The sequence below is a fragment of the Pelmatolapia mariae genome, linkage group LG18 (assembly GCF_036321145.2).
Source record: "Pelmatolapia mariae isolate MD_Pm_ZW linkage group LG18, Pm_UMD_F_2, whole genome shotgun sequence".
Taxonomy (NCBI): Eukaryota; Metazoa; Chordata; class Actinopteri; order Cichliformes; family Cichlidae; genus Pelmatolapia; species Pelmatolapia mariae.
In genome coordinates this window covers 18,016,138-18,030,359 of record NC_086243.1, presented here as the reverse complement: position 1 = coordinate 18,030,359, position 14,222 = coordinate 18,016,138, and the positions used below count along the sequence as shown (strand labels likewise).

The 14,222-nt window shown below is 40.7% G+C and overlaps 2 protein-coding genes across 3 annotated transcripts; one reads left to right on the top strand and one right to left on the bottom strand.

The window, feature by feature from the left end:
• On the top strand, window positions 1-3,088 carry LOC134617437 (insulin-like growth factor-binding protein 1). Its single transcript, XM_063462682.1, has 4 exons — window positions 1-1,365; window positions 1,504-1,646; window positions 1,804-1,932; window positions 2,069-3,088. Exons 1-4 carry the CDS (start codon window positions 1,020-1,022, stop codon window positions 2,192-2,194), a joined length of 744 nt encoding a protein of 247 aa, XP_063318752.1. The 5' UTR covers window positions 1-1,019; the 3' UTR covers window positions 2,195-3,088.
• A 113-nt stretch (window positions 3,089-3,201) lies between these two features.
• Window positions 3,202-8,349, bottom strand: LOC134616712 (insulin-like growth factor-binding protein 3). 2 transcript variants are annotated; one of them, XM_063461666.1, is made up of 4 exons: window positions 7,924-8,349; window positions 7,020-7,261; window positions 6,129-6,248; window positions 3,202-4,207 (listed from the first exon to the last, which is right to left on the bottom strand). In XM_063461666.1, exons 1-4 carry the CDS (start codon window positions 8,294-8,296, stop codon window positions 4,082-4,084), a joined length of 861 nt encoding a protein of 286 aa, XP_063317736.1. In that variant the 5' UTR covers window positions 8,297-8,349; the 3' UTR covers window positions 3,202-4,081. The 2 variants fall into 2 exon arrangements, with proteins under 2 accessions (XP_063317736.1, XP_063317737.1); XM_063461667.1 differs by having other exon boundaries at window positions 7,020-7,258.
• Between the last annotated feature and the right edge of the window lie 5,873 nt (window positions 8,350-14,222).

The window sequence follows — 14,222 nt, the reverse complement described above, 5'->3', positions numbered from 1 at the left end:
CATGCAGTTCATGTGCTCATTTTTATTTCTCATTGTGCCCATATCCTCACATTCATCAGCATTTTATCTCTTTAACTTCATTTTTTTTATCCACAGACTATACACATACTTTTGTTATTAAGACCTGTGTTTTTAGTAATTGGTCCTGATGACTGTATCTGTTTCCTTGGTGAATAATTATTAAATAAAAAAATGAAATTAAAAGTTTTCAGGGTAAAAACAAGTTTTTTTTCTCAGTGAATGAAAAGCACGGGATCACTGCCTATTGAAATTTGTGTCACACATCGTATGACTAAAGGTATGTGGCATTTGACTTAGGTATTTATGACAAATATTACAGCAAGGAAACGGCCATTTACTGCCATCTTTTCCCAGATATGTGTCGTTTCACCATTTCTGGGTTATGCAAGGCAGAGTAGGTTATCACACGGGTAGATAAACAAGGTGGAGGACCTTGTTTGTCTGCCTGTGTGATAAGAGGAACCTTCACCAACAAGACTAAAAGGACAAATAGGACTTTTTTCTGTCAAAACAGTGTCAGCACCCAACCTGTCAGAATTACTTCACATGATAAAGTTTTGACAACGCCCATAAGACAGTTTTTAACATTAACAAGCCATTGTCGCAAAGCCTAGAGCTCCTTTGATCACGTGATGCTCTCTGTTAAAGACGTTATTCACTATTCATCATTATACTGAATTTCAGCAGCACTGTTCAGTTGTTTTCATAACTCTAAAGTTAAAGAAAGATGACTAATGCACATCAAAAGTTGTTTTGATGTGCATTCCAGTGTCAATATTGACAAATGACCTCAAACTACGCAAGGCAAGCGGGGTCATCCACCTTTTACAGCAGCTTTGCAAAAAATATTTTATATCTGTGCTGACTGTGTCAATTATTAACTCTTCTGGAGGCCAAAGCTTTCATATAAATACTGCCAGTTCAGAGAAAACTTGTTAGAAGAAACTGACAGTTTTAAACAACGAGTCTAAAAAGCTAAAGAATTTTGTCAGAAGGAAATGTTTGGATTAAGCGAGAAGCTGATGTTTGTGGCAGCGGCGGCTCTGGTTGTCTTGTCCGTAGTGAGGTCATCTCCGGTGGTGGGGCCAGAGCCCATCCGCTGTGCCCCCTGTACTCAACAGAAGCTGAATGACTGCCCCGCCATCCCAGCAGACTGCAAGCAGGTGTTAAGGGAGCCAGGCTGTGGCTGCTGCATGGCCTGTGCGCTCGAGGAGGGGGCTTCCTGTGGAGTTCACACAGCCCACTGTGCTGAGGGTCTCCGCTGCACTCCCAGGCCTGGTGAAGCAAGACCACTGCACGCTCTGACCAGAGGACAGGGAATCTGCACTGTAGACCTCGGCCAAGGTAGCCAGGCTGTTTCATATGTGCTCATATTGATATTCATTAAATAAAAAAGTTCACAGCATTGAAATTACATCTTTAATGCAACCCCATTCCATTTCATGTGTCATGTATGCTCTCTGTTTTCTAAAAATTCTACAGAGGAAGATGGAGGAGTCCCTGACCATGGCTCGTTGCAGCACATTCTGGGACTTAACCTTCCCTTTGATCACCAAGATTTTGCTGAAGGCCAGGAGAGTCTCAAGGCTAAGGTCAATGCCATACGCAACAAACTGGTGCAACAGGTGAGGGAAAAAATAAACAATCCGACTAACTGGTTATTCAAAGTAATTCATCTCTCTTCCACAAGAGGGCGTAGATGGCTCTGAGGGGGTGTAGATAATTTGCTGGTGCATTTGTGTTTAGGAGACTGTAGCTCGCATTGTTTCTCTTCCTATACAGGGTCCGTGTCACACTGAACTGCACGAAGCACTGGACACGATAGCCATCTCTCAGCAGAGGTTAGGAGAGAAGTTCACAACTTTCTACCTTCCCAACTGTGATAAGCATGGCTTCTACAAGGCCAAGCAGGTGAGAATTTAACTTTTTTTTGTTTGTTTTTTCAGAAATTTCACATAACAAAATGAATTTTGACTCCCAAAAGGGATTTACGATAAAATACTGAGTGATTTATTTGTGAGAGATGTCATTTTTATTTCCTTTTCAGTGCGAGTCATCTCTCGTTGGACCACCCGCTCGCTGCTGGTGTGTCTCGTCTTGGAATGGGAAGAGGCTCCCAGGATCGAATGACTTGGTCGGTGACTCAGAGTGCCATCAAGAAGTTACTCAGTGAAGGATGGACTTTGTTGTCACTCAAAAACCAACTTTCACACACACAAAGGCACACACATTAACAGCAACAGGAGGTCGAGATAAATGTACCCTCAGCCGCCTGATGAGCCGGCTCTCCTTTGCAAAAATGAAACTGTGAAAACTTATTTGAGTGGAGGAAATTTCCTCCCATCTTATTTACATGGTATATGTATGATCAACTTATTTATTCGCTGCCTGTATATTCTTACAAGCATTAACCATTTGTCATTTTTAGATCTTTTATATGTTTGCCTGTTTTATTTTTTTCAGTTGTAAATATAGGGCGACACTGTATACATTTGTGTTTCTGACTAAATAACTCCATTGCTCAAAACCACAGGTCCATTACGGTGCCAAGCCCATTTGAGAGACTTCAGGATAATTTTTTTTTAATTCATTCATAACTAGAGCTGTGCACAGCAGGAAACAACACAGCAGCTCATTCATTCATTCTGTTGACATTGTCTGAATGTATCTCCATTGGCGTTTCCTCAATGGGTATTGGGTGAAATGCTTAAAGTGCCACAAGTATGTGCATGGTGGCCTAGCACAAACATATCAGTGCTCTTCCAAGCCACGCTGAGGTTTGGGATGGGTTGTTCATCATTCGTCTACCTCTGCTGGTCTCTGCAGGTCCACAGTTTGAGCAGAGGATTTCTGAGACCTCTTCTCAGCTACATCTTCTCACATTAAGGACTTTATTTGACCTTTTCTTTATCTGACTACCTACTCTAGTATTTATTATCATTCACTTGTGTTTAAAGATTTGTTTGTTGTTGTAGCTATGTGCAGTAGATCCAGTTTCAACTGAATGCTAATTGCCCTGGAATGCTGCTTTTTCCATTATTGGGTTTGTTGTATATACTCTAATTCTGTGGATGTGCATCTTAATAAAATCTTATTTTATCACAAAGGAGTTTTGTTTTGTGTCTATCTACAAAACATTTAAAAAAACAACAATACTTGGGTGACTTTATACTGCCTTTATTAAGTAAAAATAGACTTCTGAGGGTTGCATTGTACATGCAAACAGCATATTTAAACTGACCACTTAATCCAAGACAAGTGCTAAAAAAATATCACTGGCTACACAGAGACTGGAGACAACTGTAAGGACCCCTTATCTCTTATATTCAGCTTATGCAAAGCGACAACAAAACAAACAAACAAAAAAAACCACACACGCACACACAGTACAGATCATGAAACAAAATCTCTTTTTCTGTGGCGTGAGACCCAGAGTAAAAAATAACTTTCTATGCGCTGTGTTGTCTGAGCTGCACGGTCCCAACCAACTCCCTACTTGGAGCAGGAAGCAACCGGAATAATGGAATTCATACAAATAGGAGTTCATAGTTAAGGCACTGCATGCTTACTTATTCAAATATACATACATTGTCAAGACAAAACACAATGGCTTTATAACAAATCACAAGCATACAAATAATGATTACAAATCACAAGCATTTACACATATGCAATGCCATTTAATTGTGCGTAAATGAAGAGCTCTCTTATCACTGCTTGTGACATGTCTTTGTGCTTTAAAATCAGAATAAGGCCTCTGAGATAGTCTCTTTAAGTGTAACATTATTCCAAAAGGTGTCCGGTTTGAGTCTGAGACAAACAGGTTATGAAGAATCCATCCATGTACAGAGGCTACAGGCTTTTTCTGCCCGGTACTCTTCTGCTGCACTCTGCGCTGTGCCTCAGAAAAAGGTCCCACAGGCAATAGATAGAAATAGCAAACATCCATATATCGGCTGAGCCATCTCTTGACCTCTTTTCCAATATCCTCGGTTTCTCCATTTGTTTACAGTTCTTGCCGTTGAATCCCAGCCTCCCTCCCTCCCATCCTGCTCTGCTCCTATTGGCTGTCAGAGTTGTAGTACTGGGTATCTCCTCGCTCCCCTCTATCAAGACCTGGCAGAGGCTGCCCATATTTGTCCACACACCAACAGTAGCCTCGCTTTCTGCCTTTGGAAGGACGGCACTGAAAGTGAAGGAGAGAACATGGTGAAGGGAGGGAAGACCGGTGGGGGGAGGTGGGAAAGCTGAATGTACAAATCCGGTTGAATATGAAGCATTATGGATAACAGGCCACTTTAGTCAATGAAGCAGAAAAGCATAGTTAAGAGGCATTAATGGTCAGATTGTGCTGAGCCTTTGCTATCCAACACGCTGTGGTATTTTGAGCTGCTTTTATGGTCTACCTCCTGTTACACACACATATAGAGACCTTTAAGGTAAACAGAAACCTGGTAAAATATTTGCTTAGTCCCATTTGTGAACAACTGTGAACCAAGATCTATTTTCAGAAGCTGGTGGCCAGTACGAATCATCTGTTGCTGATTATACCCCACAGCTCCAAATTATGGGTAGGCCTACTACAAATGACTTACAGAGTCTGTGGAGCTACCCAAGGGCTGTTATTTTACTGCCAATTTTACTAAAGGTCAACCTCCACTCTAGTTAAACATACAGCCATTCATTTCAAGGGCTAAAGCAACTGTACTGATGCTGCACAGAAGAGACTGGTCACGAGGGGAGACGTCCTTACTTAGTTAGGTCTGATCTTAGGTGGAGAGTTTCATAAACAGTCTTTATCATGATGAATGAAAAATTCTTAGTGAACCATAAATTTTGGCGGCAAGTTAAAAAAAAATGCAGGCTGTCTATTGGGGAAAACAAATACATTAATCAAAATCTTAAGTACACTCAATTTATTTCTTTTTTTTTTATAAATGCATCTTCTTCAACACCAAAATCTTTATTGGGTAGTTTGTTATGTTCCCTCTAAGAGGCATTTACTGTTAATAATCATTGTAACAAGAGCTGTTTTCCCTTAGAGTCATACGAGTGTTCAAATTGAACTGAACACCGCAACATCTCTGCCACTCCTTCAGTGCCTAAAGGCTTAGCGCGGTGTAGAAGGTCCGTTCTGCATAAACAAAGACAATGAGCCTGGCGTTGTAAAGCTGGTTATGAGATGATTGCAGGTCAAGAAGAACACTTCTATTAAGCGGGAGGGACTGCTATGTAATAGGGGAAGCTGCCTCTGTGATGCAGTGGCGCGGGAGCCCTAAGTGCCTCCATATGAATGCGTCAGAACCACTCATTTATTACAACCCGATCGTGGGTGAACCATGTGAGCGTTGGGATGGCTTCGGCTCTATTTCTGTGTCTGCCTCTCAAAAGTCCAGCAATTATGGGGCAAGCACATGGGGTGCCGGTGGCCACCTTGACGTCTGTCTCCCTGGGAGGGTTTCCGTTAAATGGCCATCGTCCCTGCCGTCAACCCCGCTGGGGTTTGGCCCCTGTGGTTCCAGTTTCCAGAGCCAGTGGCTAGGGTATACCTCACTGGTGTGGTGGTGCAATGATGAGGCTCTAATAACTACCAATGAATACATGAGGACAGCAACAAATCTGTAATTGGGCTGCAGGAGACCTTAAGTTTGAGTCATTCGTCTTGTAATCATTATGAATGTACTCTGCAAATGCTGATTTCCTTCTTACAGCATTTTGATTCCATTACCAAGTTTGCATCAAGCAGATCGTGAAATAATGCACAGGCCTTCGTGTCCACTGAATAAGGATGCACTAAGCCAATGATTCTCAAACTGCTGGGCAGGTCCCACTAGGGGGGCAATGAGCCACTGGTGGTGGGCACAAACAACCAGGAGAAACTAAGAAGACTGACTATGATGTGTATGCTGATGAAACTGCACTGACATTTTTTTAAAAGTAAAATTCATCTTGAATTCTTTTAGATTGTTAAATGTCGATAAACACTGTAGGGTGTGGGGTGCAAGCATTCTTTTGGCTTTTGTACTGAGGCCTGCCAGAAAAAGCTTGAGAACCACTGCACTACTAAAACACTCCAATATCAAATTAGTATGTATACTTTTTCTCACCTGCTTTTTCTTATAGAAGCCCTTCTTGTCACAGTTTGGTATGCGGAAACCTCGGGGGTTGAGAATGTTGGAGATCTTGAGGTTGCTGAGAATGCTCTCTATCTCTCTTCGGCAGGGACCCTGTGAATGAGGGAAGACATCACCAGTTTTTAGTACCTTCCTTTAACGTCAGAAATTCTATAGTTTCATTTTGAAGACAGATAAAAAGCGAATAAAGCATTTATACTTCCTCATTAGCAATGCCATTTGGCAGTGGGTTTTTGACATTAATGTTTTGGTGAATGAACACTTTAATAAAGCTGACTCACGCTGCCTTGCTGTAATACCTAAACAATGGTGGCTGCAATATGAAAGAGGTGGCAGATGAGGAATGAATTCATCTGGCTTGTGAAGGTTTAGCAGTTTGCCAAAGCTGCTTAGAAGTCTTACACAAAGACTGGGGGGGCTAAAGTGAATTCAAACAGCTCAAAGACGGAGTCAAAAGGCTTGTCCTCAAGTCCAAGTACTCAAGTCACTAATCAGAACAGCCAGTCAAAGCCCATTACTACAGTGTGCTCACTTCTCGGGCCAAAAAGAAGATCAAAATAGCAGCAGGGCTTCCCAACAGGCACTCACATAAGCCAATCCATCATTCGCTGGCTCTCAGTATACCCGGCACGCGGACGCCTTGTGGCCAAACAACCGCCTGACCCAGGTCAGCCGCAGGGCTATGGCACCCGCTTGCTGCCATGCCATTCTACTGGCTCACAATCTCTGCCAAACGTCAGCACCGCTACCCAAAGCATTTCATCACCCGCAGGGGGAAAAAAACACCAAAGCACAGAGGAAGAAGAGAAAAACATTCCTCCAGTGTGCTCTGAAGACAGAAAAAATATTGGTTGTGGTACTTACATACTCAGGCTCCCGCTTGGTCTCTAGAGAGTTTTGTTGATCTGTGACGAGTGGTCCCGGTAGCTCCCCCGTTTTAAAGAACTGGGTTCTTCTCTGTTGTTCCCGTCTCAGGATGTCTGGGGGGATGAAGGGGTGAAGTGGAGGCTTAAATGGTCCAATAGGTCTGTGGGTGCTGTACGTAGTGGTTTGAACACCCGAATCAGTGGAATTGCGCTCTTCATCCTGAGTATCAGCATTCTCTGCTAAAAAAATTGTGAAAATAAAAATGTGTTTATAAACAAACATAGCAGAGTGTTATTTTCACATTTTTTCAAGGGGCTAGGGTTCAGGGGAGGGACATGGGTATTGTGTGTTTTAAAAGCATCTTCTGAAAAACTTTAGAAAACCTTTTAAAATGACTTCCAGTAAAAATAAAAATAAAAAGTCCACATTTTTTGTTTTTTCTTTGTTTTTTTAATTTGATTTCATTCAAAAGTACAAACTAAAAAACCATGCAACCTTGAAGATGCAGGCTAGGCTTTAACATTTATCTGACCTGAATTCTTTACAATGAATTCAGGGAGGGTTCAAGTCTTCCCTCTGCGGCACAAAGAGTCACTTCTTCTTTCCACAATCGAAATCTCTCCAGTGCTTACTGCTTAAAGCCTTATCCACCACCCTTCGTTCCTCGAATGTAAAGACGTGTTAAACACATCAAAGTGTTTTCACATATTAGCTGGATTTTTATTGCTAAAAGAAAAAAGTTTTCTCTTTTTATACAACATCTGGTAATTCTTACACTGCCCGACGACCACTGGCAAAGATTTACCAGTTCTTCTGCAACTACCTAAATTGTGGTCATTAACCAGTGTAAGGTGTCTAAAGAACGCACATTGAGGCATAAACACTCACGCTGATGAATTACCTGGTAGCTCATTGACTGGCACTGTTGGTCTGGTAGTTTGTCGCTTGTTAGTAGCGTTTGCACAAATACCCCGTCCCTCCAACAGAGCCTGCAGAGGTTTCGTTTCACCGGGTTGATGTTGACAAATCAGCCCGGAGCCACATCTCCCGGTGTACACACCGCACGGCTGGCCGAAGCTCAGCGCGCAAGTCAAGCAGCAGCCGCAGCCCGGTTCGCGGACCTTCTCCGAGCAGTCCTTGGGTAAAGGTTTGCACAGAAGCCGTGCAGCAGGATCACATGGTTCGCATCTGATAACAGGTCCGAACGCACCTGACCTCCAGGTGAACGTTGCCAGGACAAAAGTCATGCAAAGTGCGCGAAAACAGGAATCCATGGTGCTGTGTCTGAGAGCGTATGAAGTGAGGAGGCGCGCTGTCCTGCCGTGAGGACTTTTCACTGGGCAGCTTCTCTCCCATTCACATAAAGACAGCGGACAAAACATCTCAATATATAGACCCCAATGACTGTAGTCACACCCCCGAATAGCTTGTGGTGTACTGATGAATTGCGTCTACTCCGTTATTCCTTCAAGACATCAGAAAAATATGCTGGGGTTTTGCTGAAAAGCAAGGCAAGATTTAAGGTGTGGCTCTTTAAGATAGATATTAAATAACATTAAAAAGGAAAAAAAGAAAATCACAGGCCAAGGCACTTATTTCCTTCACCCTCTCACTCATGACTTTTAAGTGAACAATGTAGTTGAGATCTTTAAAAAAAAATGGAATAATCAACATGTAATCAAGAGCATTAGAAGCACGGTACTAATGATGTTCCACAAAAATAAATTAAATTCTACTAAAACAAATACATATTTGCAGTTTACTGACGGTGCGTATAAAGTCTTAAGTCCCCACACGAGAGGAAACTCAGCAATCTGCTATGTTCGCCTTAATCCATAGGGGGAGCCAGTTGTCATGTGTGTCAAGCATTATTACAATGAGCCTCTTCGACTTTTACAGTAATTCATCGACACTTAATACTAAACGCTATTTAACACTGAAAAGTCAAAATCATTTGTTTCTTTCCGTTCTTTTACGTGGTAAAAGGTCACATAGCTGCACATAACGTTTTGTTCCAGTAGAGCTGTACATCCAAAGGTGTCCAATAGGGTGATCCAAATGCTTTGTAAATAATTTAAAGGCCTACATTATAAACAATCAAACAGTTACAAATTTGAGTATATTATTTGATATATTATTATTTATTATTTTTATTTATGCAAACAGTACACCCTGAGGTCTAAAATATTAAAGAATAACCAAAATCAGTGGTGGCATACAGAGGTGTGGACTCGAGTCACATGACTTGGACTCTAGTCAGACTCGAGTCATTAATTTTATGACTTTAGACTTGACTTGAAAAAATGTTCTAAGACTTGTGACTTGACTTGGACTTTTACACCAATGACCTGGGACTTGAATTGGACTTGAACCGGTTTACTTGAAAAGACTTGATATTTCACCCCAAATCTAAAATTTAACACGCATATTATATAGAAAGTGTGCACAATTAATTCAATTCATTCATTCATTTAATCAAACCACACTCCGTACGTATGTGTGCGTGAGCTGGAGCACAGCCAATCAAATTAACCAGATTTTTTTTTTTAAGAAGAAAAAAAAACCGCTCAAAAATGCTGCAAGGAGTTATTTTTTCAGGTACATAAACTATGAAGTAGTCAACAAAAAAAACGAAATGCAATATGCAAAACATGCAAGAAGAGAATTACAGACAGAGATGGAACAACTTCCAACTTTGTCCGACAGTTGAAGTTGCATAAAGAACGGTAGGTGGTGCTTCTCTTTTGCTACGATGAGATAGCTGACTTCATCTAACTTTGTGATGTCAACTAACTTTAATGTGTATGATATTTTTGTCATGCTATTTTAAAGCCGGTCCTACAAGCGTATCCAAGAATAACATGCAGGTTATCTCAGAATTGTCGGTGAAAATTATTCTTGGAGCTAAGTTTAATTGAGCTGCATTTTATAGAGGTGCAATTTCACAATTTGTGTATATTTTCTAAGTTCACTATTTCATCATGTGTTGAGAAAAACAGAGATTTAAAAATCACATGGTCTAATATTTACATTTAGCATATAACTGCAACATTCTTTTTTTTTCTTTTTTTTTTAAAGATTCGAAAGGACTTCAAATTCAAAGTTTCAGACTTGTGACTTTACTCGGACTTTTACACCAGTGACTTGAGACTTGACTTGTGACTTGAGGATAAAGACTTGAGACTTACTTGAGACTTGCAAAACAATGACTTGGTCCCACCTCTGGTGGCATACACACACACACACACACACACACACACACACATATATATATATATATATATATATATATATATATATATATATATATATATATATATATATATATATATATATTAGGGGTGCAACGATACTCGTATCGATATTGAACCGTTCGATACAGTGCTTTCGGTTCGGTACGCATGTGTATCGAACAATACAAAATTTTTAATTTATTTTATCAACTTTTCTTCTGACGATGCTGTGGATCTGCGTTCGACTACTCCGCCTAGGCTGCACTGTCGAGCGCAGATCCACTGAGCGCAGCGCAAGCTAGCAAGACAGAAGCTTAGCTCATTGCAGCATGGCAAATTGAACCTCCCCCACCCTCATTCAGATCTGGCCTTTGGAACTATTTTGGTCTTCATGTGAAGTATGACCCTGAAGGTAAGCGCGTCATGGACAAAAGTAAAACAGCATGTCGGATGTGCCACGCAATGCTCAATTACATGGGTGGGAACTACTGCGTTAGCGCAGTTTGCTCGTTAACGTGTTGACGCTGTCCAGCCCCACGCACGGGGCGATCCGCGGTAGCTCGTTAACGGAGATTTGCCTTGTTGTGGTGTTAATGTCATTTCAGATTAACGCTGACAGCACTAGTGGGAACACAATGAATATGACTGCACATTTACTCCGACATCATCCTAGTGCAAAGACAAGTGGAAGCAGACAAAAACAACAAGCACGCATGCTACAAACTTTACCCGAGTCATTTAGACAGCCGTTAGCACATGATTCTCCTTATGGGGACCTGATATGTTTAATATGCTGCTTAGAGTATACCCCAGAAGAAGCGTATAGTATAGCTTTTATTTTGGAAAGAGCCATTTCTCTGTAATAAACTCTCTTTTCCAAAGATGAGGGATTTCTCCATGAGATATTTATTTTTTTATTACTTTGTCGTTTCAGCAACATTAAATTTAAAAACTGTACTTTTGAGTTAAAATATATATTTATAATTTTAATAAATGACAAATTAAAAAAGCATGAACATTTTTTTGTATCGAAAAAATATCGAACCGTGACACCAAAGTATCGAACCGAACCGAACCGTGAATTTTGTGTATCGTTGCACCCCTAATATATATATATATATATATATATATATATATATATATATATATATATATATATATATGTGTCTCTCTGTTTGTAATTTCGTTTTATACTTCACAGCCTACACAGACTAGATGTATATGCTGTGTGCATTAGCTGCACATTGACCATATTCATTTATCAAATACTTCTCAATGATGAATTTCCTTGTGCAGATAATGCATAATAATTCACATCCACTGATTTCATTCACTTATCAGTAGAGTTGCGTGTCCATGGCTGTTCCACTGGATTTTGGGTACAGCAAAGGCCTGAAGAAGTCCTCATGTTCAAATCCAGAACCTTTCTTCTGTGAGCCACTAGTGCCAAACACTGCACCATAGTGCTTTCCCTACACTATACATCATCTTTAGAAATGTTATGAATAACAGTAAACCTATCATTTTTGTTTAACTTGTTGTTTTGCTTCTATGTGTTACTACACCCTACATCATGCAAAATATGGGTTCACAAAACTTATTATAATAATATTTAATAATGATACACTACTGAAGATCCAAGTTGTTGGCCAGATGAAAGTTAAAATATTATTCAGCCACAAAATAGGTCTACACAAGTACGCATGAAGTAAAACATTCCATAAATATAATTAAGGATCCCATCTGCTATTCGGTGTTATTGTGTCATGCAAAAAGTGTACCTTGTGTACCTGCTCCTCACACGTACAGCCATGTATTTGTTTCTTGACTTGTTTGTATGGGCGACATAGCTGGTTCTGTCCCGGTCATTTGTCTCCACTACAAAGCAGTCCTTAAAATAAGGACGCATACCACACATGTAAGTGAGAAAATTCCTGAGTAATTACATCTGTGGTGTTTTTAGGTCCACTATTGGTTACAGATGAGAGAGCAAATACCATAGCAGAAATTGTCCAAAATACCTCAACAGAATAACAGCAGCAGAGTTGAGGTGTACAGTTCTGGGGGTTTTTTTGTATTTTTTACATTTCTGAGAAGTCAGTGTCAAATCCATTGCCAACCAGCCCTGCCATTTGTTAACAGACAGGTCTACAGCAGAGCAGTGCTCTCTGGAATGCAAAACATTTGGTTCATATGCTAAAAAAAGAAAAAGCTTGCTGATTTTCTGCCCTTTCCTCTACTCATAGCTCTTTGAAAGGGGGTCTCTCAGCCACCTGTGCATATTCAGCATAGCAGAGGAGACTAAGAGTAATGTACTGGAGGAATGTCATCTCGCAGAGCAGCCTCTCAATAAAGAGGGAGTGTGGAGAATGTATGTTTGCACACACAGGATATTACTGTACATGTGTTTAACATAACCTGCTGTCAGAGGCAACTATGGCCAACCGCAACAGCTTGTCAAATGGTACTATGGAGCAATTTTCCACTGTTTTAAGACGATTTGGACAAATCAGATACACTTGCTTGAAGACCTCAGACTGGGCTGCACTGGCTCCAGCAACCAGACTGTAGCTCACATTAGCCATAATGCACCACTTCCCACAGGTAAATATAATCTATAGTAAAACAAGTAGGTATATTTCACTTTAAAACCTTTACATAAGTTATAACAAAATTTTCTCCACAGCTATTTTCATAATTCTTCTCGTGATTATCTCTAGTATTGTATTTGGCATTTTAACACAGCAGCTCTTTTAGTAGCTTAAAGGATGTAAGGAAGTAAAAGCAAAGGAATGTGCAGTACCAACATTCATAGATAAATAAATCACGTACTGTAATCAGATGGATATCTGCAAAACATGCCTGAGTTAGCCCAGAAGAACAATGTAAGCGTGTGTGTGTGTGTGTGTGTGTGTGTGTGTGTGTGTGTGTGTGTGTGTGTGTGTGTGTGTAGGTCCATGTCCCTCACTCTCAAACACAAAACAACCCTTTCCCTATTTTTGCTTGTCAGGGTCCAGTGCGTCTGTGCTTGTGGAGAGAGTGTGTGGAGGTGTGCTGGAGTAGGAGAGGAATGAGGCTGTTGCAGATCACATGACAAGTCTGGTACATTTAAAGTTATTCTTTTCCCTGAATGGTCTCATGACTGTCTGTCATGTAATTGCTCCCGTCTGAGAGCTTTTTGAGCCGACTAAGATCACAGATAAATTGGAGTCTCTATAGCGATTAATATGATAATTGTTTCTCTTTGATTCTGCTCTGACCTGGACCCATACATAGCTTCAGCTATTATGTGATCATTGGATGTTGGTTGAATGGTGAACAAACTAGAGGTCAGCTTTCATCTAATTCCAAGGCCAGTTAATCATTTTCTTTCTTTCTTTTTTTGTTGGAGTGGTCTATCATGGTCCCTGTTTCTGGAGGCTTGGCCCCTGAGGCAGTCCAAAGCTGTAATTAGGCCTAAGCAAAGTGAAGGACACAGAGAAAGAGAGAGGAACTCTCAGCACTCACCCTGACGGATTACAGAGTAGTCGGAAGTGGGCTGTGAGTGGCGCCACTCACTTTAGACCCCAAGTCCCCCCCCCCCCCCCCCGAGACAGTTACACTTCCTATGTCTCTGTCTCACCTAGACTTATGAGGATAGTTGAACATGTATTCATACAACTTAGGCACATTTTCCCACATGTGTAAAATACCTCTCTTTTTTTTCTCACTACTGTTATATGACAAGAAACAGATATTCAAATGTGACTTGGACATGTGTCATTAAAATTAAAATTGCAAAGTAGTAGAAATCATGCATTAATCTACAAACAAATGTGCTTTTGGTTTTGAGGTAGTTTGGGTAGATGAGTCTATGTTGGAAACCACAATCATCCAATTAGCACAAATTCTAAAACCCTGTTGTAAATGCAAATTTACACCACGAAGGAAGCTCTTTATCCCACAGTTTTTTGTTTCTTGTTCGGAG

Bases quoted from the DNA above. Each gene is read 5' to 3' on its own strand.
- LOC134617437 (XM_063462682.1), top strand. From the start codon at position 1,020: ATGTTTGGATTAAGCGAGAAGCTGATGTTTGTGGCAGCGGCGGCTCTG. The intron at 1,647-1,803 runs GTGAGGGAAAAA...CTTCCTATACAG, and splicing joins GCAACAAACTGGTGCAACAG to GGTCCGTGTCACACTGAACT. The intron at 1,933-2,068 runs GTGAGAATTTAA...TTTCCTTTTCAG, and splicing joins GCTTCTACAAGGCCAAGCAG to TGCGAGTCATCTCTCGTTGG.
- LOC134616712 (XM_063461666.1), bottom strand. From the start codon at position 8,296: ATGGATTCCTGTTTTCGCGCACTTTGCATGACTTTTGTCCTGGCAACG. The intron at 7,262-7,923 runs GTAATTCATCAG...CAATTTTTTTAG, and splicing joins GCCAGTCAATGAGCTACCAG to CAGAGAATGCTGATACTCAG. The intron at 6,249-7,019 runs GTAAGTACCACA...CCTCATTCACAG, and splicing joins CCAAGCGGGAGCCTGAGTAT to GGTCCCTGCCGAAGAGAGAT.